The 23,839-nt window shown below is 42.8% G+C and overlaps 2 protein-coding genes and 1 long non-coding RNA gene across 3 annotated transcripts in view; all 3 read right to left on the bottom strand.

The window, feature by feature from the left end:
• The window catches only part of LOC132456606 (uncharacterized), a 102,042-nt gene extending 101,196 nt beyond the window's left edge, over positions 1 to 846 (bottom strand). Inside the window, exons 1-3 of the mRNA XM_060051019.1 lie at positions 771 to 846; positions 245 to 525; positions 22 to 85 (exon numbers count right to left, since the gene is read on the bottom strand). Coding sequence (XP_059907002.1) covers positions 22 to 85; positions 245 to 525; positions 771 to 783 — 358 coding nt within the window. The 5' untranslated portion in view covers positions 784 to 846. The remainder of the gene's footprint in view (positions 1 to 21; positions 86 to 244; positions 526 to 770) is intronic.
• A 251-nt stretch (positions 847 to 1,097) lies between these two features.
• On the bottom strand, positions 1,098 to 3,376 carry LOC132455317 (uncharacterized). Its single transcript, XR_009525181.1, has 3 exons — positions 2,952 to 3,376; positions 1,788 to 1,920; positions 1,098 to 1,227 (listed from the first exon to the last, which is right to left on the bottom strand). It is a non-coding gene; the product is annotated as an uncharacterized LOC132455317 (long non-coding RNA).
• Positions 3,377 to 6,924: 3,548 nt separating this feature from the next.
• Positions 6,925 to 7,999, bottom strand: LOC132455294 (gastrula zinc finger protein XlCGF62.1-like). The gene has a single exon (XM_060049141.1). It carries the CDS (start codon positions 7,904 to 7,906, stop codon positions 7,004 to 7,006), a length of 903 nt encoding a protein of 300 aa, XP_059905124.1. The 5' UTR covers positions 7,907 to 7,999; the 3' UTR covers positions 6,925 to 7,003.
• Between the last annotated feature and the right edge of the window lie 15,840 nt (positions 8,000 to 23,839).

The following is a 23,839-nucleotide window of genomic DNA, read 5'->3' as shown; positions in this document are numbered from 1 at the left end:
GATGCAATGTGTTTTACTAACCTACAGCGGGCATGCCTCCACCAATATCCTCTTCAACCTTGATTGAAATGGTGTCTGGGGTCTGCTGCATTCCACATAAGAAGGAAACACACACAAGACATATAATTGGCAGTGCAAAAACGTTTACTGGATCATAAAGGTGTGGGCTTTCTATGGGTTTGTTTTAGAGTTTTAACAGAGGAAGCCTCTCTTTTGGATGGTGAATGAGAAGATGATTTCCAACCTGCACACTCAGCTCCTCACGGCAGACCAGCCGCTCGCCGCGCTCCAGGCTCATGGCCGCGCTGTGGTCCGCAGACAGCGAGTTCAGGGCCTCCAATACTGACGCGGTGAAGAGGGTGTCATGGTCGCCCACCGCCAGTGGGCCCTCCCCTTTTCCGTAGATGCTCAGAATCTTCAGCTCCTTGCAGTGACTGGACATGTGGGAGGAGCCAGGGGCGTCCACACCCAGACTCTCTGAGGTGGCGTTGCGCTGAGTGCTACTGTCTCCAAAAGCATCGCAGTCTTTTGCAGAGGGAGAAAAAAAGGAAAAATCTATTGTTTTTTTTGATACATTATTTGCATAAAGGGAGGCATTGTGTATTTGTACACGTGAATGCAATGTTTATTATTTAATTATTGATTATGCCTTTTCCTTGTCACCCTTTGGATGGTCAAGGGTTTAAGGCTCCTGCTGAGAAGGCAGATTCGAGTACATTCTCAGTTGAGCAAGGTTGTTTTCTTGCATAGATGCAATGTGTATTACTAACCTACGGCGGGCATGCCTCCACCAATATCCTCTTCAACCTTGATTAAAATGGTGTCTGGGGTCTGCTGCTTTCCACATAAAGAAGGAAACGCACACAAAACATATTCTTTCATTTTCACAGAATAGTTGTCAATCCCCATTACCGACAGATTAGGCGTTTTCACACTGCCAAGCTGGTTCGGTTGCGGCATGGCGCGCCCTGCAATTTCAATGTCTTGCCTGCCCATTTTTTTTTTTGTTTCAAGACCCTCGCATGCAAGAATGAGTTCATATCTGAATATTGACAAAAACGCGATTAACTATTTACAAGTGCAAAAATGCCAACAAATTCTTTATTTTGCTCACCAGCAGTTCCTCGCTACGACTGGACATGTGGGAGGAGCCGGGGGCGTCCACACCCAGAATCTCTGAGGTGGCGCCGCGCTGAGTGCTACGGTCTCCAAAGGCATCGCAGTCTTCTGCAGAGGAAAAAAAAAAAGGAAAAATCAATTGTTTTGATACATTATTTGCATCAAGGGAGGCATTGTGTATTTGTACACGTGAAAGAAACTCTTTAAATGTATGTAACATTGACAGAGGGTTTAAAATGTGTACGGCTGACAAAGATTCACAGTTTGAGAGGGCCGTCTCCTCCAGCACCCTCCTCCCTAGACTCAAAGCTCAAGTGGTTGGCCAGGTTAAGGACACTCAACGAACACCAGCGCAAAGTGATCCGAGCACCACATGACATGCGAGGCAAGCGCAATAATTCTATTTTGACACTATAAAGCAACAACGTGTCCTTCCCTATAAGCTGCTCAGCTAACATTTATACATTTTGAACCCTTCTGGGCTCTTGACTGATTCCATCTTTGAATTGCAACTCCAAGTTTATCTTTTAGCAGGGCGCTGGGCATGATGCTTTTTCAAAGAGGACCAGGCTTTTTAGCGCAGGTAGTATCTAGCATCAGCCTAGAATCTATGCTGCCTAGAATCTACTACATCAAGGGAAAAAATACTCAATGTAGAAAGTACACACCTTCACTTTTAAAATGGGGCTGCGAAGTCTTTAAGGATAGCTGTGTGCCTACAGTACGTGTTTCCAGGTGGTCTGTCTGGCAGGCAACATCCCTTGAGAGAAGCTGCTGAATGTAAGCATTTGATGAGCTGGCCTGCGTAGAGACAACAAAGTAAAATCAGTACTCAATTTATAACATTGAATATATTCCAGGTGCAAGTAGTAAGAAGATATAAGTTAAGCATGTTTAGTGAATTACATTAGCCTAATACTTAAAATTAGTTCTATGAAATGATATTACATCCTTGATTTGTTTACATATTTTATAGTTCATCTCATCAACTCAATACCATGACATCAAGCTCTGCAGAAATCTGCTAATAACCCTTTGATTTGTATCAGGTGTGAAGGAGAAAACATGCCTATAATAGTGTTCCGTAATTGTCATTTTCAAACCACACTGGGTGACTCAATAAAACTCCCTCAAGAAAACTTGGCGAAGTTATTGATAAGTACATTTGGTATAAATGATAATGTGTCATTCAATTTGATATCTCATACAACTTAAATTGGAGTGGATAAAAGTGTGATTAATCGCGAGTTGTCTCACCAAGCGATGCGATTAAAACTTGTAATCTTTGTCCAGCCGTAATAAATACATTATTGATGGAGATGGTTTCCCCTATTTTTGTCTTTTAATCGTATTCCTTTGCAAAGATTGACAATGAATGGTCTAACAAATACCTTCATGAATAACGTGTATGTGTTATAGTTGTGTTGTGACGCTAAAATCAACATAGCAGACTAGCAGACTACTGCCGCACAGCCTGGTGTGAGGTTTGTCCCATTTCGCTTTCCGTACATCAAGCTGTTATCGATTTGCGTTTCTTCCTCAAGTACGTACGGTAACATAGCAACTATGCACGGCTCATCAGTAAATCAGCGTAAGGGGGAACAGGAACTGGGGGGGAACCAAGTCGGGTGCTACAGCGGCCATGATTTAGTCCGCTGTCCTTTCTTAAAGGTCCATGGTATTTACACACACATAACTGATGCTAATGTCGTAGCATTAGCGACAGTAACTTGGCTGTTAGCTGTCGCGCTAATGCTAAAGTAACATTAGAATGGTAACAACGGAACAATATACAGTAAAGCAACACAATGATATGGCGTTAGTGAACTTACTTGTCCGAGGTTTGTAGCTGAGCCATGGAGAGTTGGTACTGATCCAGACTTGATTCTCAGACGTTGAGCAAGTCCAGCTCTGTATTGGCCCAAGTTGAGGAAGCAGTCGTCAGTGAAATGTTTGGCGCAGACTGGCGCATTTCCAGAGACAATGAAATTAACCCACTGGTTCTTCAGAGGCTCGGAGGAAGGAACAAAATATAGACTTTTGTGTTCATTTGTACATCCAAACACTAAGCAACTGCTATGCTTCGCTCGTTTGCGAGCCATGGTGTCTCTCAAGGAAAGAACTACGTGTACACGATCGTAGAGTAGGGTCTGTCTGCGTCCTGCAAGACGGAGGCGTAACTTGTTGTGGGCGTAACTTGTAGTAGGAGGCGTAACTTCTTCTTCTTCTTCTTTTATTTAGGCAGTCTTGACGCAGCTATGGCGTATTACTGCCCCCCACTGTTTGTCATTTCCCCCTCAACTTTAAATTATTTTATATACTCCAATGATGTGAAGGTAGTCCATCAATTCCTTTGTTTTATCCACTGAATCCAGATTTAAATGGGTGCGCATACTAAAAACTGATTCTCCAGCTGATCCAAGCCTCCGGTGCAGAGTCCTTCGTTGCCTGGAATATCGCCAGCACTGGAGAAGTACATGTTTTACAGTCTCTCTTTCTCCACACTCACACCTGCCATCTGGGTGTTTGCCAATCAGAGCCAGCCCACTCCTCAGCCCACAGTGTCCAAGCCTCAGTCTTGTGATTGCTACATCATCTTTTCTTATGCACCTAAAAGTGCACCTATCTTTCTTTACATTTTCCTGTATTGAAAAGTACGCCCTTCCCTTCCTTTCCTTCTCCCTTTCTTTTAGAGCCCTGTTCATTTTTTCCATGTACTCGGGTGCCCCATATTGCAAATGAATTTGCACTGTTTCCTCCTTCACCGCCTTCTTTGCCTCCTCATCCGCCTCCTCGTTCCCTTTCACACCCACATGAGCCGGCACCCAGAGAAACCCCACCTCCTCCCCGCCTTGTAAATTCTGAACAGAGACTGTAGTATTTCCACAATTAAATCCGGTCTGGACTTGGATTTTCCTTCTTTTATTGAAATTAAAGCTGCAGCTGAATCACTACATATTATTTAATACCCCTGTTTAATATCCTCCACCCATCGTAAGGCCCATAAGACTGCCACCATCTCTGCTGTGAATACTGACATATGATCTGAGATTCTATACCCTATTCTGTACCCGATTTCAGGAATGCTAATACCAACTGCTACTTTACCACTCTCATGCTCCTTTGACCCATCAGTGTAAATGAGTAGATGGTCTCCCCATACTTGTTGTTGCTGCCAGACTTCTATCTCTTTTACTACACCCTCTGACATCCTTGATTTGCTTAAACTCATAAACTTTAGGTCAACACTGGGATCTGGGATCAGCCATGACGGAGCAACTGAGCGACACACTCGACAACAAACACTAACATCCCTAATACCAATTTCCTGCGCCACAGATTTAAGATTTTCTGCAAAGTTAGTTTTAGTTTTTCTTATTCCCATAAACTCCCAATGATCACACAGTAGGTATTTTGTTGGTAACACTTCCCTTCGTCCTTTGAGCTTCATTAGGTATTTCAAGCCAAGTTTATATCTTCTTAATACTAGCGGCATCTCACCCATTTCTATTAGTAATGCTGCTATTGGAGTTGTTCAGAATGCTCCACAGCACCCTCTTAATGCTTTTGCTTGGACTATGCCTAATTTGTTTAACACTGAAAGAGCTGCTGATCCATAAACCATGCATCCATAATCAATTGCTGATCTTATCATTGCTCTGTAAATCCTCATCATTGATTCTCTATCAGCCCCCCAGTCTGAACCCGCCACACACCTAAGGACAATATTTATTTTCCCACACTTCAAAGCTACCATCTCAATATGCTTTTTCCCTGTCATTCTTTCGTCCAACCACATTCCTAGAAACTTAAAATACCTGACTTTCTCAAGATTGTTGTTGTACAATTTAATTGTCTGTGATGGCATCTTTTTCTTATTTCCAAACACCATACACTTAGTTCTTTCTGAACAACACATCAAATACTTATCAAAGTTAATGCATGTGGAACCATTTGGGGGCGGTGAATCCTCCTCGGTGCAGTTCACCTTCTGAACTGCGGCGACACACACACACGCACACACACACACACACACACACACAAAAAGAAGAAATAAGAAGAAAGACCGAACACAAACCCTACTCCTGTTACTGAACACACAACATGAAGGATTCATCAAGATAGGCTTGTTTTCCTTTCCCAACAGTAACTGAGTATTGAAGAAACACTCGTCACTACACTGTCTTGTGTTTCAACACATTGTAGTAATTTGGAGCTGATTGGACAATTCAGCCAATGAATCTAAAAGGCTACCTCCCTCAGCAGCATTCGTGCATTGCGCAACATAACTACATGCAGAGAGAAGTGATAGTTTGTTAATTAGCAGAGAGCCGTAAAAGCACTTTCTACCCATTTCAGTGGAGGAATTGGACTCCTCAATCACGCAATGTTATACTTAAATGGAACAAGTAAGTTACATTTTAATTAAGTATTTTGGCACAGAGCATATAAAAAATATATATACAACGGTCCTAAACTGCATTTGAAATAGACCTTGAGACTCCGGTAAAACAATATGATATGCCTCAATATCAGAATAACAACCATGGGTCAAATAGCAATGGCAAGTGGAATGAAAGTGAAAGCAGTGCAGGCTTGTCCAGGCCCTGCAAGTCAGGATGTAGGCTATGAATAAGAATACATTTTTAGCTAGTGGGCATCCCAGAAACCAATTCCATATTTTCTTGGGGAGGACCCCCGTCCATTACTGCACCCCACCCACGAATTGGATCACCAGCCACCGCTGCAAACAGAGAGTGAAGGGTGACCAATGCTAGGAATCTTCTGACTTTGTCCCGTTAGAATAATGCTGCCTTCTAGAGGTAGGACCGGCCTAAACTGAGCATCACTGAGATCTAGACATTTAACCAGGGACCTTTTAAAATGGATCAACTTCAACCATTATCGCCTATTATGATACAATCCATCCAAGGTAGTTAGCATTAAGCGCACAGAATGGAAAGGTCAGTGGAAAGAACACAATCATGCATAATGTGGGGTTCAATCGCAGTCTATTACACAAGTGAACTTTGCAGGCTTTTTGTAATAACAAAGATAACGGTAATGACAACGTTGTGGCAATATCACGCGTAACTTTAATATACAAATTATATGAACCCTGTTTGAATAAATTGTCAATTTAAATTAATTTCTATCCATTCTCCATGGTCCTAGAGATACCTTCCGCCCTCTCTAATTGAAAGGTGTTAAGATAGTTTGCATTTGCAACTGTGGGCACCAAGTTTGATACTCAGGCCAATCCACAGACTTCTTTGTTGTGTAGATTCCTTTAACTGTCTGGCAGACATGTCCACTTCACCCATATTGTGAATTGCAATTTAACTTGGTCTCTCCTCTGGCCAATCCTAAACTCCACGAAGGCCCCTTCCCCTGACCTTTGTTTCCTTTGTATTTACCCACGATGTCAACGTTTCCTACAAGAATCATGTACACCCATCATCTTTGACTGTATGCTTGGTAACTTTGCTGCCTGTATCTTCCCCTGACCAAGCTCTACATTAAATCAAATATTTTGCTTTCAGAAGTGTCCTAGAAATAAATTATTCAACACATTTACATTTACATTTAGCAGACGCTTTTATCCAAAGCGACTTACATCGGTTAATACACACATTGACACACCGACGGCAGAGTCAACCATGCAAGGCAAATCAAGACAAATCAACACTCAGCTAGGAGGAGCTGGGGATCGAACTAGCAACCTTTCGGTTACAAGTCAACTGCTCTACCTCCTGAGCTAAGCCGACCCCACGGACATCAAACAATAAAAACAGAAAGTGAATCGAAAGTACGAAGCGTTTAATCGTGATGAAGAGAAAAACTAAAAGCAGTAATTTCAACCAATACAGGACAGAGGTCTCAATCAAAGTGTCCCGTTACCCCGTGTCAAAGTGTGCTTGAGCATGTGCACACGCAAACTGCTTGGGCCGCAGTAGCTGGCGTTGCACTGCAGACACACGCAGGGCTTCTCCCCAGAGTGAGTCCTCATGTGGATCCTCAGGCGGTATGAACGAATGAAGCGCTTCGTGCATTGGTCACACTTGTAGGGCTTCTCGCCAGAGTGAGTCAGCATGTGGCCATTCAGGTGGCTTTTCTGACTGAAGCGCTTCGTGCATTGGTCACACTTGTAGGGCTTCTCACCGGAGTGAGTCCTCATGTGGCTCTTCAGGGAGCCTTTCAGAATGAAGCCCTTCGTGCATTGGTCACACTTGTAGGGCTTCTCACCGGAGTGAGTCCTCATGTGGATCTTCAGGTGGCTTGTCCGACTGAAGCGCTTCGTGCATTGGTCACACTTGTAGGGTTTCTCCCCAGAGTGAGTCATCATGTGGCGCTTCAGGGTGCCTTTCAGACTGAAGCACTTCGTGCATTGGTCACACCTGTAGGGCTTCTCCCCGGAGTGAGTCCTCATGTGGCGCTTCAGGGGGCCTTTCTGACGGAAGCACTTCATGCATTGGTCACACTTGTAGGGCTTCTCCGCGGAGTGAGTCCTCTTGTGGATGATCATATTGGCATTGTTGGGAATAACCTTTCCACACAAGACACCGGGCCGTCCCTTGCGGCCGCCCCGATGCCCAGTCAGCTCCTCAAGGCGGACGAGCCGCACACTGCAGTTCAGGCTCTTGGCCACGCTGTGGTCAGCAGACAGCGAGCTCAAGGCCTCCAGTTCAGACGCGGCAAAGAGGGTGTTATGGACGTCCACCGCCAGTGGGCCCTCCCCTCGTCCATAAACGCTCAGGATGCGCAGCTCCCCGCTGTGACTTGACATGTGGGAGGAGCCAGGGGAGTCCACACGCAGACTCTCCGAGGTGGCGCCGCGCTGCGTGCTGCAGTCTCTGATGTCAATGCCGTCTTCTTCAGAGAGGAAAACAGAGAAAGAGAGAAAGTAATGTTTTTAATAAATCATTTTCACAAAGGTATACAGGATGTACTTTGTACACACTTGTGTATGGTAAGAATTATATTTTGACATTATTTCTAACTTCTATTTGTTGATTATGCATTTTCCTTGTCGCCTCTTTGGATGGTCAAGGGTTGAAGGCTCCTGCTGAGAAGGCAAAATCGAGTACATTCTCAGTTTATCAAGGTCGATTTCTTGCACAGATGCAATGTGTATTACTAACCTATGGCGGGCAAGCCTCCACCAATATCCTCTTCAAGCTTGATTGAAATGGTGTCTGGGGTCTGCTGCTTTCCACATAAAGAAGGAAACACAGACAAGACATATTCTTTCATTTTCACAGAATAGTTGTCAATCCCCACTAACAACACATTATGCCTTTTCAGACTACCAAGCTGGTTCGGTCGCGGCATGGAATGTCCTGCAATTTCAATGTCCTATGTAAAACTGAGGGGTAAAATCCCCCTTCGTCTTGGAGCTGGCTTTCTCGGTACACCGGAGAAGGCGGGCCTACACACGGAGAGTACGTCTCCTTACAATGGATGCAAAAAAATATTTACATATTTTTTGACTCAAGACCCTCTCATGCAAGAATGAGTTCAAATCTGGGTGTAGGCTAAAACGAGATTAACTCTTTACAAGTGCAAAAATGCTGAAGTATTCTTTATTTTGCTAACCACTTTGCTGACGAAGCATTGTAAGGAATGTTTTTCTGGTACCTTCTCTTAGATCGACCATCTTTCGTCTGCTTTAAATGCGACTGCATCACCATCTTTCCCATGATGGTCAGCAACTTGCGGATTTCAACGTCTATCCAGTTACAACTATTCATGTTGATAACGCTGCATCGTCTCTGTTGTAGAGACAATGCAGCAACACCTCTACCCAAGCCTCGCCCCTAGAACCGCAAAGCTGTCTTATCGCATTTACATCAAAATGAAACCGCCAATATGTGTAGGGTCAGAGCATCAACTGGTTGTTATGACACCTTCCAATCAGGATTTCGACCCCTGCACAGCACTGAGACCGCCCTCATTAAAGTTGAAAACGAAATCCGTCTTAACACAGACTCTGGCAAAACCTCAATACTAATGCTACTAGACCTCAGTGCTGCATTCGACACTGTATACTTTTGGACAGGTTAGAAAACTGGGTGGTGCTTTCAGGCACAGTCTTAAATTGGTTCAGACCTACCTACAAAATACGAACTACTTTGTTTCCATTGGCGACTTTGTATCAGAATCAACCATCGTGATGTGTGGAGTCCCACAAGGTTCGATCTTAGGACCCTCTTTATTCAACATCTACATGCTCCCACTAGGGCAAATCATGCAAAATAACAATATTGACCATCATTGCTATGCTGATGACACGCAAATCTATGTATCGCTATCACCAAATGACTATCGGCCCATAGATCTGCTGTGCCAGTGCATTGAGCAAATGAAAGACTGGATGTGCCGAAATTTCCTTCAGCTAAATGAGGATAAAACAGAGATAATTGTATTTGGTGCTAAAACGGAAAGGCTTAAAGTAAGCCAAAACCTTCACTCGCTGTCCCTGAAAACCTCAATCAAAGCCAGAAATCTACGGGTTATCATGGATTCTGATTTACATTTCGAAAGTCACATCAAATCAGTTACAAAATCTGCATATTTCCACCTTAAAAATGTAGCAAGACTTAGAGGGCTCATGTCCATCGAAGACTTACAAAAACTTGTACATGCCTTTATCACTAGTAAGCTTGATTACTGCAATGGTCTCCTCACAGGTCTCCCAAAACAAACTCTAAGGAAGCTTCAGTTTGTTCAGAATGCTGCTGCTAGAGTTTTAACAAAGACCAAAAAATTTGAACACATTACACCAATTCTTAAATCGTTACATTGGCTTCCTGTAGGTCAGAGAATTGATTTTAAAATCATGTTGCTTATCTATAAATCCCTACATGGTTTAGGCCCAAAATATTTAACTGATATGCTTCCACTACATAAGCCTTCTAGAACACTAAGATCTTCTGAGACCAATCGGTTAATTATCCCCAGAATAAACACGAAACATGGGAAAGCAGGATTTAGTTACTATGCAACAAATAGCTGGAATAAACTGAGGATTTAAGACTAGCCCCAACTCTGAGCACCTTTAAAACAAGATTGAAGACTTTTATTTTTGCTTTAGCTTTCTGCTAAATCTTAAATACTTTGCCTTTATTTTACTAAAATGCCTTTTTAACTTTTCCTTTATTTTCTATTTTTTAACTCTTTTGAGAAGAGGTGTATAAGGGTTAGAGTCCTGAGTTTGCATTTGTTTAAGGGTTAGAGTCCTGAGTTTGTATTTGTATAAGGGTTCGAGTCCCGAGTTTATATTTGTATAAGGGTTAGAGTCCTGAGTTTGCATTTGTATAAGGGTTAGAGTCCTGAGTTTGTGTGTGGGTGGAATTCAAGAATAAGGCCTTTTGTCTGGGTTAGAGTCCTAGAATCTGGGTTAGAGTCCTTGAATAGGAATTGCATGTCATCCAGAGAGACTGTTGATCTGGGGCCGTATTCACAAAGGATTTTAGGGCTAAAAGTAGGTCCTAACTGGCGAATTTAGGAGTAACTCCTAAAAATAATGGGCGTGTCACTCTTAAATTTAGGACTCCTAACTTTTTTCACTAAGAGCAATTCACAAAGTATTTTAGGCCTAAAAGTAGCACCTAAGTCTAGGAGAGCTTAAAAGTCCTCAAGAGGACTCCTAACTCAGTAAGACCTATTCACAAAGAATCGTAAATGCCTGCGAGACGAAATGTTAGGCTATTAAACTTGTTGTGGAGCTAATCGCAATGCAATAACATCCTCGACTAACAGGAATAATCAGATTAGTCCCGAAATAAAATGTTTGGCCATACTACGTTATTTAGCAACAGGTGCAATGCAACTTTGCAATGCCGACGATTTAAAAATATCGCAACCATCAGCCAGCCGTGCCATAAACTTTCCTTTGGACATTCAACAATTACACAGGATCAAAGCCAACTTCATGGCAATTGAAGGTATGCCCGGTGTGGTCGTTGCTATTGACGGGACGAACATAAAAATAATTGCGCCATCAAAAGACGAGGACGTGTTCGTCAATAGGAAGAAAGTGCATTCCATCAACACGCAGGTTGTTTTTGATGCAAATGTTAACATAGCCTACTGGATGTTGTTGCAAAGTGGCCTGGATCTTCAGCTACCCATGATTCGCGCATTTAATGGAGAGCGGTCTGAGGCAGCTTTTTGAGATGTACCAGTTGGGTGTCATTTGCTGGGAGACAGTGACTATCCAGGCAAGACGTGGCTCTAGACACCCTACCTCAATCCACAACCGGGAGCACAGTTAAAGTATAACATGCAAGTGATTACGCATATTACGCTTAGTCCTACGTGTAAAACACATCGTATTGGCTCTTTGACGCCTTTTATTTGTTGAATCCATATTTATTATTGTTTACTGATTTCTTCCATACATGCTAGAGCACACAAACATACAAGAAATGTTGTGGAGAGAGGAATTGGGCAGATGAAACGTCGGTTCATGTCCTCCACGGCGAAATACGCCTCACCCCAGTGAGGGCAAGCACAGTCATTACTGTATGTGCCATTCTACACAACCTCTGCAAGCGGAGGAACATGCCACAGCCAGACGATGATGATGATGATGGCGATCAACGTGACAATGAATTTGGCCGGCATTTAGGGATCACTTTGAAAACACATTTTAGGTAAACACCTTGGCACAAATCCGTCAACACTTGTGTAGTTCATAACATTTATTTTCTTTTAAATGTTACGTATTTTTATTGTTTGCTTTCTCTCTCAAAGCATTTTATCTTACCGCTAGGAGTGCTCCTAGCGGTAGGATAAATCACAAAGAGTGAACTAAGAGTGACGCGCCGTTGCTATGGATTACGTCAATTCTCGTGCACGAGTTTAGAAGTGGTCAGTTCGGTGATTGGTTGTTCAGACGAGCCCACTGAATCACCGAAAAACAAGGAAATCGCCTAGGCTAGAAATGAATTCCTATCAAGTAGTTATAGTGCAGTTAGCAGAATACACGCATGATGACAATTTTGTGCAGACCACGATAATGACGTTGTAGCCTGCACGTTCAAGAGAGAGAAAGCAAACAATAAAAATACGTAAAATTTAAAAGAAAATAAATGTTATGAACTACACAAGTGTTGACTGATTTGTGCCAAGGTGTTTACCTAAAAAGTGTTTTCAAAGTGATCCCTAAATGACGGTCCACTCGGTTCCACACGGCCAAATTCATTGTCATGTTGATCGCCATCATCATCATCATCATCATCATCATCATCATCATCGTCTGGCTGTGGAATGTTCCTCCGCTTGCAGAGGTTGTGTAGAATGGCACATACAGTAATGACTGTGCTTGCCCTCTCTGGGGTGAGGCGTATTTCGCCGTGGAGGACATGAATCGACGTTTCATCTGCCCAATTCCTCTCTCCACAACATTTCGTGTATGTTTGTGTGCTCTAGTAGCCTGGCGATGTCATACTCATAATTCTAGTCAGAATATGAGTCTGAGACCGAACCATTGGGCTGTGATTATAGGGCGGAACCGGGAAGGAAAATGCCTCTTCGCTCAATTGGATAGACCTAAAACCAATCAGAGCAACGTAGTATGTGACGTATGTTGTGCGAAGCACAGCTATTCTCAAACTAACTCAACTGAGCGCACGTTCGAAGAAGTAGAAAAAGAAGATGGACATAAACGATTTATGCCGGTTTTGTAAAAATAATTTAACGATACACGGACAAATTGGCTACACGGTCAGCATTTTTGAGAAAAAAAGTAAAAGCGCTGAGCGCTCTTTGGTTACGTGGTTGATTACGTTAATGTGTATCATCTGTCCATCAATGTATAAAGCCCGCCCTTACAATTTGATTGGTCAGATCACTTTTTGATCTGACCAAATACCTCCCAACGAGCTCAATTCCAGACTGAATCTCCCAGACCAAATATTTTGTGGGCGGAGTTCAGACTGGTATCCAGGCTAGTGCTCTAGCATATATGGAAGAAATCAGTCAACAATAATAAATATGGATTCAACAAATAAAAGGCGTCAAAGAGCCAATACGATGTGTTTTACACGTAGGACTAAGCGTAATATGCAAAATCACTTACATGTTATACTTTAACTGTGCTCCCGGTTGTGGATTGAGGTAGGGTGTCTAGAGCCACGTCTTGCATGGATAGTCACTAGGGATGTCCCGATCCGATATTTGGATCGGATCGGCCGCCGATATTATCAAAAAAATGCATATCAATATCGGATCGGCCTGCACGGGAAAATCCCGATCCGGACTCCCGATCCAGTTTGTTTTCAAAACTCCGGTCCGTTTTCGAGCGCACCAATGTAGGTAATCCATTCCAGTTTTTTTCAGCTTTTCCCCCCAAATCCGGTCCGCGTTGTTCAGCACACCTAGCGCACACCTTCAAGAGCAGAGCACTGATGCCAATTCATTGTGTGTGTGGTAATTTGACTATTTTCTACTCAGGTTTTGTGTGTGTTGCTTTTATATATAATGTTATATTGTTTACAATATTGTTTACACTCTTGTTGTTCAAGAACAGAGCACTGATGCCAATTCAGTGTGTGTGGTCATTTGACTATTTATTATTTTGTCTATTTTGTGTTTATTTAACCCTGAATAAACAGGTCAGCTTCTCATTACCAACTATTGTGGATTATTCAAACTAACCTAATTAAGTTGGCTAGTTGTTCTTAAGAGTAAAACCCTTTTCAACATGAGTAGTACAACAAAATAAGTAAATATCTTTAATCTTTAATACATGCTTGGATCGGCCGGTATCGGTATCGGCCGATGCTAAAAGCTACAATATCGGAATCGGATCGGAAGTGCAAAAAGCTGGATCGGGACATCCCTAATAGTCACTGTCTCCCAGCAAGTGACACCCAACTGGTAGCCTACATCTCAAAAAGCTGCCTCAGACCGCTCTCCATTAAAATGCGCGAATCATAGGTAGCTGAAGATCCAGGCCACTTTGCAACAACATCCAGTAGGCTATGTTAAAATTGAATCAAAAACAACCTGCGTGTTGATGGAATGCACTTTCTTCCTATTGACGAACACGTCCTCGTCTTTTGATGGCGCAATTATTTTTATGTGCGTCCCGTCAATAGCACCGACCACACCGGGCATACCTGCAATTGCCAAGAAGTTGGCTTTGATCCTGTGTAATTGTTGAATGTCCAAAGGAAAGTTTATGGCACGGCTGACTGATGGTTGCGATATTTTTAAATCGTCGGCATTGCAAAGTTGCATTTCCCCTGTTGCTAAATAACGTAGTGTGGCCAAACATTTTATTTCGGGACTAATCTGATTATTCCTGTTAGTCGGGGATGTTATTGCATTGCGATTAACTCCACAACAAGTTTAATACCCTAACATTTCGTCTCGCAGGCATTTACGATTCTTTGTGAATAGGTCTTACTGAGTTAGGAGTCCTCTTGAGGACTCCTAACTCAGTAAGACCTATTCACAAAGAATAGGTCTAGACTTAGGTGCTACTTTTAGGCCTAAAATACTTTGTGAATTGCTCTTAGTGAAAAAAGTTAGGAGTCCTAAATTTAAGAGTGACACGCCCATTATTTTTAGGAGTAACTCCTAAATTCGCCAGTTAGGACCTACTTTTAGCCCTAAAATCCTTTGTGAATACGGCCCCTGATCTTAAATACATTGCACTTTCTATTTTACTCATTTCTTTGCATATGTTTTCTTTTACTTATCCATTATTAAATGTATTGTATGACAATGTTTATATGTGAAGCACTTTGAGTCTGCCCTGTGTATGAAAAGTGCTAAATAAATAAAGTTGCCTTGCCTTGCCTAATAGGGGTGCGAAATAAAGCCGGTCGATTACCTCGGTCAGTGTAAACGCGCGGATCACACAGGGGAAAAGTTGGGCATAAGACGGACATATTTGGGAGTGTAAAAACGTTTACTGAATCATAAAGGTGTGGGCTTTCTATGGATCTGTTTTAGAGTTGTAACAGAGGAAGCCTCTCTTTTGGATGGTGAATGAGAAGATGATTTCCAACCTGCACACTCAGCTCCTCGCGGCCTACCAGCCGCTCGCCGCGCTCCAGGCTCTTGGCCGCGCTGTGGTACACATACAGCGAGTTCAGGGCCTCCACTTCTGACGCGGTGAAGAGGGTGTCATGGCCGTCCACCGCCAGTGGGCCCTCCCCTTTTCCGTAGACGCTCAGAATCTTCAATTCCTCGCTGTAGATGGACATGTGGGAGGAGCCAGGGCCGTCCACACCCAGACTCTCTGAGTTGGCGCCGCGCTGAGTGCTACGGTCTCCAAAGGCATCGCAGTCTTCTGCAGAGGGAGAAAAAAAGGAAAAATCAATTGTTTTGATACATTATTTGCATAAAAGGAGGTATTGTGTATTTGTACACGTGAGAGAAACTCTTTAAATGTATGCAACATTGACACAGAGGGTTTAAAATGTGTACTGCTGACAAAGATTCACAATTTTGGAGAGGGACGTCCCTCCTCCCTAGACTCAAAGCTCAAGTGGTTGGCCAATGGCCAGGTTAAGGACACTCAACGAGGACCAGCGCAAAGTGACCTGATCACAACATGACTTGCGAGACGAGCGCAAGTTTTATTCTGACACTAAAAAGCAACAATGTGTCCTTCCCTCTAACCTGATCAGCTAACATTCATACATCATGAATTCATTGATGTTTGAGAATGATAAACCAGCTCATGTGGCATCCGTCTTGAAACCCTTCTGGGCTCTTGACTGATTCCATCTTTGAAATGCAACTCCCAAGTTTAACTTTTGTTTTAGCAGGGCGCTGGTCATGATGCTTTTCCAAAGAGGACCCGGCTTTTTAGCGCAGGTAGAATCAAGTACATTCTCAGTTGATCATGGTTGTTTTCTTGCATAGATGAAATGTGTATTACTAACCTACGGCGGGCATGCCTCCACCAATATCCTCTTCAAGCTTGATTGAAATGGTGTCTGGGGTCTGCTGCTTTCCACATAAAGAAGGAAACAAACACAAGACATATTCTTTCATTTTCACAGAATAGTTGTCAATCCCCACTACTGACAGATTAGGCGTTTTTACACTGCCAAGCTGGTTCGGTCGCGGCTTGGCACGCCCTGCAATTTCAATGGCTTGCCTGTGTATTTTTTTTTTGTGGATTCAAGACCCTCGCATGCAAGAATGAGTTCACATCTGAGTGTAGGTTAAAGCGCGATTAACTATTTACAAGTGCAAAAATGCCAAAATATTCTTTATTCTGCTAACCACCAGTTCCTCGCTGTGACTGGACATGTGGGAGGAGCCAGGGGCGACCACCGCCAGAATCTTTGAGGTGGCGCCACGCTGAGTGCTACGGTCTCCAAAGGCATCGCAGTCTTCTGCAGAGGGAGAAAAAAAGGAAAAAGTAATTGTTTTGATACATTATTTGCATAAAGGGAGGCATTGTGTATTTGTACAAGTTAAAGAAACTCTTTAAATGTCTGCAACATTTACACAGAGGGTTTAAAATGTGTACTGCTTGCTGACAAAGATTCACAGTTTTGGAGAGGGACGACACCTCCAGCACCCTCCTCCCTAGACCCAAAGCTCATGTGGTTGGCCAGGTTAAGGACAACACAAACACCAGCGCAAAATGACCTGATCACAATATGAAATGCGAGGCAAGCGCAATAATTCTATTTCGACACTAAAAAGCAACAACGTGTCCTTCCCTCTAAGCCAGTGCTTTCAAACCCGCGGCCCGCCGGACGATATTTTGTGGCCCCCTACATGACATCAAAGTTTAGTCACTTTTTCTTTTTTTTGCTGAGTCGCTGCTCTTGCCCAGGGGCCTCATTTATAAAGCTTGCTGCGCACAAAAACCTTGCATAAGACGGAGGTGAAATGTACGTAAGCTAATGGCATGGCTTCTCCCAAGTGTGTGTGCGCTAGTGTTGGCTCGTTCGTTCTCGAACCGGTTCGAATGACCGAGCCTTTAGGACGAACAAACTGATCCGGTTCGTCTCTCTCGTTCGTTCGGTCGTCTCGTTCACCATTCGATTCACCGGAAACTCGACTGAACTGGGAGGAGTCGTTCACGAATCGTATGTTCGTTCAGCCTGGTTTCCGGTAGCGGTAGATCGTATCATGGAATGGACCCCATTGCACGGTTCTCAGATGAGTCAGTCAGACTCAGTTGAGTTAGTGCTACCGGAAACTCGACTGAACGAACGAACGAACGATTCGCGAACGACTCCTCGTGGCGAACTGAATCATGCGAACTGGGTCACGGAAACGAATCATTGAATCCACCACTAGCGTGCGCTGGAGATACGCCCTTCTCTCCTGTGTGACTCCTCTGATGTATTTCGAGCTTACTGAAGCATCTGAAACTAACCGCTTAGCAACCGAGTTCCTCAAGTTGTGGAGCTTCATATCCCTGAGCATTAAATGTGCGTCAGTTTTTCTCACTGCAAACGCTGGTAGGCTATTTATAGAAAATGTCTATGTTTTAACATGTTTGATTGCATTTTATAACTGCATTGGCCTGGATACGTCGGTAGGTGTGTGTGTGTGTGTGTGTGTGTGTGTGTGTGTGTGTGTGTGTGTGTGTGTGTGTGTGTGTGTGTGTGCTTGTCTTCCTGTGTGTCCAGTGGGAAAGGAAATATCGACGGTGTGAAAGAGTGTTTTGTATCAAGTTGAGGCAGACACATAATCATTGAAATTTATACATCATGAGATAAAATCATGTAATACATTTAGGAAATTATTACATGCATCTCCTCTCAAAAATATTCGACCCTGGAAGTTTAAACAAATCAGTTTCTCTGCCGCAATCATCTGCGCGCCTAGGCAGGGCTCCAGACAAACTTTTTCCTTGGGTGCACTGGTGCGCCTAAATTTTAAATTTGGGGGCACCAGCTCGTATTTATGGTGCACCCAAGTTGTTAGTTGTTGAGAGGGGGGGGGGCGGGAGGGGGGGGGTGACAGCATCTGGGCCCCCGGGCAGCTGGACCGGTTGCACCGTCGATATTTACGCCACTGATTAATAATATTTTGACCATTAAATAAATGCCTTCAGTAAGACCTGGGGGGTACCACGAACCTCGCTGAACATACCCGGCAGTAACAAAAGTGTCCGTTATGTCTGTCCGTGATGTGTCCTGAAACATCTCTGGACCAGCGGTGACATAATGGGCGTCTTATCACTATTTGGCATTGTGAATTTGATTTTAATGAAAGCACAGCAGGAGAGAGCTTTTCTCTGCCTGCTCCTTCAATTAAGAAGGAGGACAGCACAGCTACATCCAATATGTATATTTACCCCCACCGCCACCGCAAACAAGAGGAATTTAAATGCGAGTCCGCAGCCAAGACTGGTGGGAGAGAGTGGTCTCCCTTAAGAAGTATTTTAACGTTCAGCCTGCAAAAGTACTAGTAGTAGCCTACTCATCTACAGTTATCTCGGACGCGCGCGGACACTACGATACGCAAACACGTCATTAATAAACACCCATGTCCCGTCGCTTAGCAATCGGACACGCTTACCGGACTACTTACGAACAAAGACGTGAATCAGGCAATAAATCCACTTTCCTTGACAGAGGTCAAGTTCGGTGTGCATAAAAGTACCAACGGAGCTCAGTGGACCAATTGCGAACTACTGCATATTTGTACTTTATTGTGGAATACTTGATGCGGCCCAGCCTCACCCAAACTCTACCTCCAGCGGCCCCCAGGTAAATTGAGTTTGAGACCCCTGCTCTAAGCTGATCAGCTAACATTCATGCATTATGAATTCATTGATGTTTGAGAATGATAAACCAGCTCAAGTGGCATCTGTCTTGAAACCCATCTGGGCTCTTGGCTGATTCCATCTTCGAAATGCAACTCCCAAGTTTAACTTGTGTTTTAGCAGGGGGCTGGTCATGATGCTTTTCCAAAGAGGACCAGGCTTTTTAGCGCAGGTAGAATCAAGTACATTCTCAGTTTATCAAGGTTGTTTACTTGCAAAGATGCAATGTGTATGACTAACCTGTGGCGGGCATGCCTCCACCAATATCCTCTTCAAGCTTGATTGAAATGGTGTCTAGGGTCTGCTGCTTTCCACATAAAGAAAGAAACACACACAAGACATATTCTTTCATTTTCACAGAATAGTTGTCAATCCCCACTACTGACAGATTAGGCGTTTTAACACAGCCAAGCTGGTTCGGTCGTGGCTTGGCACGCCCTGCAATTTCAATGTCTTGCCTGCGTATTTTTTTTTTTGATTCAAGACCCTCGCATGCAAGAATGAGTTCACATCTGAGTGTAGGCTAAAACGCGATGAACTATTTACAAGTGCAAAAATTGCATCATATTCTTTATTTTGCTAACCACCAATTCCTCGCAGCGACTGGACCAGTGGGAGGAGCCAGGGGCGACAACACCCAGAATCTCTGAGGTGGCGCCACACTGAGTGCTACGGTCTCCAAAGGCATCGCAGTCTTCTGCAGACGGAGAAAAAAAATGAAAAATTTATTGTTTTGGTACATTATTTGCATAAAGGGAGGCATTGTGTATTTGTACACGTGAGAGAAACTCTTTAAATGTATGTAACATTGACACAGAGGGTTTAAAATGTGTACTGCTGACAAAGATTCACAGTTTTGGAGAGGGACGTCACCTCCAGCACCCTCCTCCGTAGACTCAAAGCTCAAGTGGTTGGCCAGGTTAAGGACGCTCAACGAACACCAGCGCAAATTGATCTGATTGCAACATGACATGCTAGGGGAGCACAATAATTCAATTTGGACACTAAAAAGCAACAATGTGTCATTCCCTCCAAGCTGTTCAGCTAACATTCATACATTATGAATTCATTGATGTTTGAGAATGATAAACCAGCTCATGTGGCATCGGGCTTGAAACCCTTCTGGGCTCTTGACTGATTCCATCTATGAAATGCAACTCCCAAGTTTGACTCGTGCAGGGCGCTGGTCATGATGCTTTTCCAAAGAGGACCAGGCTTTTTAGCACAGATAGAATCTAGCATCAGCCTAGAATCTATGCTGCCAAGAATCTACTGTATCAAAGAACACAAATACCAGTGTTTCCCCCACGTTCACGCGCCGCTGCTGAATTTTCTCCGCCGCTGCAATAAAAATCCTTCTCCTAATTTTTTTTTTTTTTTTTTTTTTAAGTAGCTCCTTTTAGAAAATGTACAGCGCGTAACGTCAATTGCGCAACACGCGGCACATCGTCACGTAACCAACATCAAAGAAGAAAAATACACAGCGAGTGTGGCAGTTTTTGGCAGTAGGCTACCCTACACGGTTGCAAAGTTACATTGATTCTAGCAGTAGCGAGTGAAGCGGCAGATCGAAGAAAGAAGGAAAGAGAGAGACAGACAGAGAGAGAGACAGAGAGAGAGAGAGAGAGAGAGAGAGAGAGAAAGTAAGTTGCTAAAATGTGTCGCTACATGACCACCAGTGTTAAAAACCCTCTGAGCCCAATCATTTTATTGTATCTATAAACCGCAACCTCCGTGCCGTTTTTCCTCTAGTATTGTGTGTGTGTGTGTGTGTGTGTGTGTGTGTGTGTGTGTGTGTGTGTGTGTGTGTAGGCCTATGTGTGTGTGTGTGTGTGTGTGTGTGTGCGTGTCGTCGCTCTTTTTGGGATCACTCATAGCCTTTACAGTATCGAGCTTATATCCAGTCAGGAATTTATAGCCTAGGTATTTTCGGGAACTTTGAAAAATGAATCCATACTGTTAGATCCGATGTTGTTCTTTATTGCCATATAAAATCCGTTTTCATCGCGTATTTTAGTCAGGGATTTATGCTAATCGCCTGTAAGCATGTGGTCATTAGCATAAATGCAGGAAAAAAACCTAAGGACTTCTTAAAAGATCATGAATAGTTTATATTATGTATAACTTATATTTATTTTATAATTTTCTCATCACTTTTTGACTCCCAAGACTAAGAAGAAGTGTTTTAAGCAATAACAAGCTTATCATCGCTCTCTTGTCCTCTTCCCCTGACTCTCACTGTCTCACAAAGGAGCTGAGCTCACCTGAGGTCTATTTGTAGTGCTAAGGCTCACACTGATTGGTATTCAATTAGCTTTATTTTTTATTTTTCATGTGTGTGAGTCTGTGTTCTTTTCAAATTTTAGTTAGGTTTATAATTTAAAAAGATGTGTTTTGCCCATTGTTGCAGGAGATTTCATTTTTTAACAAAGTGTCTTATGTAAAAAAAACAGTTATGCTTTGGGCATAGCAACCATGTTTAGTGTTTAAGCATTAGGCAAAAATCTGTAAATAAATTGTGCGAATTATATTTGCGTTGTGGCATTTTTTGTTTAAATATTACTATACAAAAATAAAAAAATCTGTAAATGAAGACACAAAAGGCAAAGTTACAACACCAATAATCCCATCTACAGTAATACACAGGACTGTTTCAATAGGATTTAAATGCATATTCTCCTCTCAAAGTGCACCAGATTCATGCATTCCAATGTAAAGGGTACAAAAATTTTTCGGTCGGGGGGGCATGCCCCCGGACCCCCCTAGAGGGATCGGGGACCACACCACCGCTGCTGAAAAAAATCCTGCGGGAAACACTGAATACTCAATGAGGAAAGTAAACACCAGCATTTTTTAAATGGGGCTGCAAAGACTTTAAGGATAGCTGTGTGCCTACAGTATGCGTTTCCAGGTGCTCCGTCTGGCAGGCAACATCTCTTGTGAGAAGCTGCTGAATGTAAGCACTTGATGAGCTGGCCTGCTTAGAGAGAACAAAGTAAAATCAGTACTACATTTTTTATATTGTATATAGTCCAGCAGCAAGTTGTAAGAAGATATAAGATAAGCAGCATGTTTAGTGAATTACATTAGCCTAATACTAAAATTAGTTATATGAAATGATATTACATCATTGATTTGATTACATATTTTAAAGTTCATCAACTCAATACCATGACATCAAGCTCTGCAGAAATCTGCTAATAACCCTTTGATTTGAATCAGGTGTGAAGGGGAAAACATGCCTATAATAGTGTGTTCCAGGTACACTTTTTTGCCCGTAAATAACCAGCTATAACTGGGAGTACAAGAGGGTAGAAGGGGGCGAAAACACGGGTTTCCAGGAACGCACCATATGTATTTAGGATGAGTTTAACGGGTCATTCTCCTCATCAGTAAAACGCTAGAACTACTGCGGTCCAGTGGCCGGTAGAATATAGTTGTATTCGTTTGTTGTATGGTGAGCAGACATTGTTAAACATTGCATTCCCCTGGTATCCAAGCAGTAGAGATCATTGCCTGTACCCCCTTTGTTGAATTGTGCCCATTCTCGTATGATGCCCCATGCTTGCTGAGGTGCACACTCGAGTTACAGTGCGTGTATTTATAGTTATGAATGGGCGGCAATGTATTAGTCCGCTGTCCTTTCTTTAATAGGTCCATGGTATTTACACACATAACTGATACTGTCTACCAATTAGCGACAGTAGCTTGGCTGTTAGCTGTAGCGCTAATGCTAAAGCAACATTATAATGCTAACAAGGTAACCGTACAGCAACACAATGATATGGCGTTAGTTAACTTACTTTTTCGAGGTTTTGTACATCCAAACACTGAGCAACTGCGATGATTCGCTCTTCTTCTTCTTCTTCTTGGGGTTTTACGGCGGTTGGCATCCACAACTTGGTGCATTACCGCCCTCTTCTGATCTAGTTAATGAATCAAAACAAAAAAAAATATCCAAACACTCACTCATTCACACCTTCTTTCTACTCTATATCCTATCATATAACCCTGTTTCTCTCAAAAAGCCAAACAATACTTTCATACAATTCCTCTTCATTAATATTAAAATATTTTCCAAAGTAAACTCCAGCATACCCAATTCTCTCAATTGATTTTTCATACTTTCCCTCTCCATCCCATAACCACTACAGTTCATTAAAACATGTTCCACTGTCTCCTCTACCTGGCACCCCTCACATAATCCAGTGTGGTGTTTACCTATCAAATTCATTGTTTTATTTAGTGCACTGTGCCCCAACCTTAACCTTATCAAAATTTGTTCATCCTTCCTCTGACCACTATACCTTATTTTAACATTAACACTTTTTTGAATATTATATAAATATCTCCCTTTCTCCTCACTGTCCCATTTGTCTTGCCACATTTTGTTAACTTTTTCCCATATCAGGCTTTTAACTACTGCCTTACTTAAACTGATATTCATTTATACTTTTTCCTTCTCCAATGCCTTCTTCGCCATCTTATCGGCTTTCTCATTTCCCTTCACCCCTACATGAGCTGGAACCCATAAAAAATGTATTTGCCTCCCCTGCTGAACGATTCTCGTAATTGACTGTAGAACTTCATATAACAAACCTTGGCGACTACTTGAATAAAACAACCTCATACTTGCCAAAACAGATGCTGAATCTGTGAAGATCACAATTTTTTCCACTGTACTTGATTCCACCCATTTTAATGCGACCAGCACCGCCAACATCTCCACTGTATAAACGCTTAAATTATCTGATGTTCTTCCATTAAACTCTATCCTTTTTGATGGAACAACTACTCCAAACCCTGTCACTCCTGTCTCAGGTTGTTTGGCACCATCTGTAAAAACATGAACATACTCACTGTGCTCTATAAGAAGATGAATATTAAAAACACTAGCCAGGTCTATGTGTTCTCTCTCTCTCTTCTTTATATCCAACACAAACCAGTCCACCTCTGGCC

Source organism: Gadus macrocephalus, chromosome 4 (genome assembly GCF_031168955.1).
Source record: "Gadus macrocephalus chromosome 4, ASM3116895v1".
NCBI lineage: Eukaryota > Metazoa > Chordata > Actinopteri > Gadiformes > Gadidae > Gadus > Gadus macrocephalus.
The sequence above is the reverse complement of the archived record's forward strand: the minus strand, read 5'-3'. Positions and strand labels throughout refer to the sequence as shown.

What these genes read in the sequence shown, in the direction of transcription:
- LOC132455294 (XM_060049141.1), bottom strand. Translation starts at nt 7,906, where the DNA reads ATGTCAAGTCACAGCGGGGAGCTGCGCATCCTGAGCGTTTATGGACGA.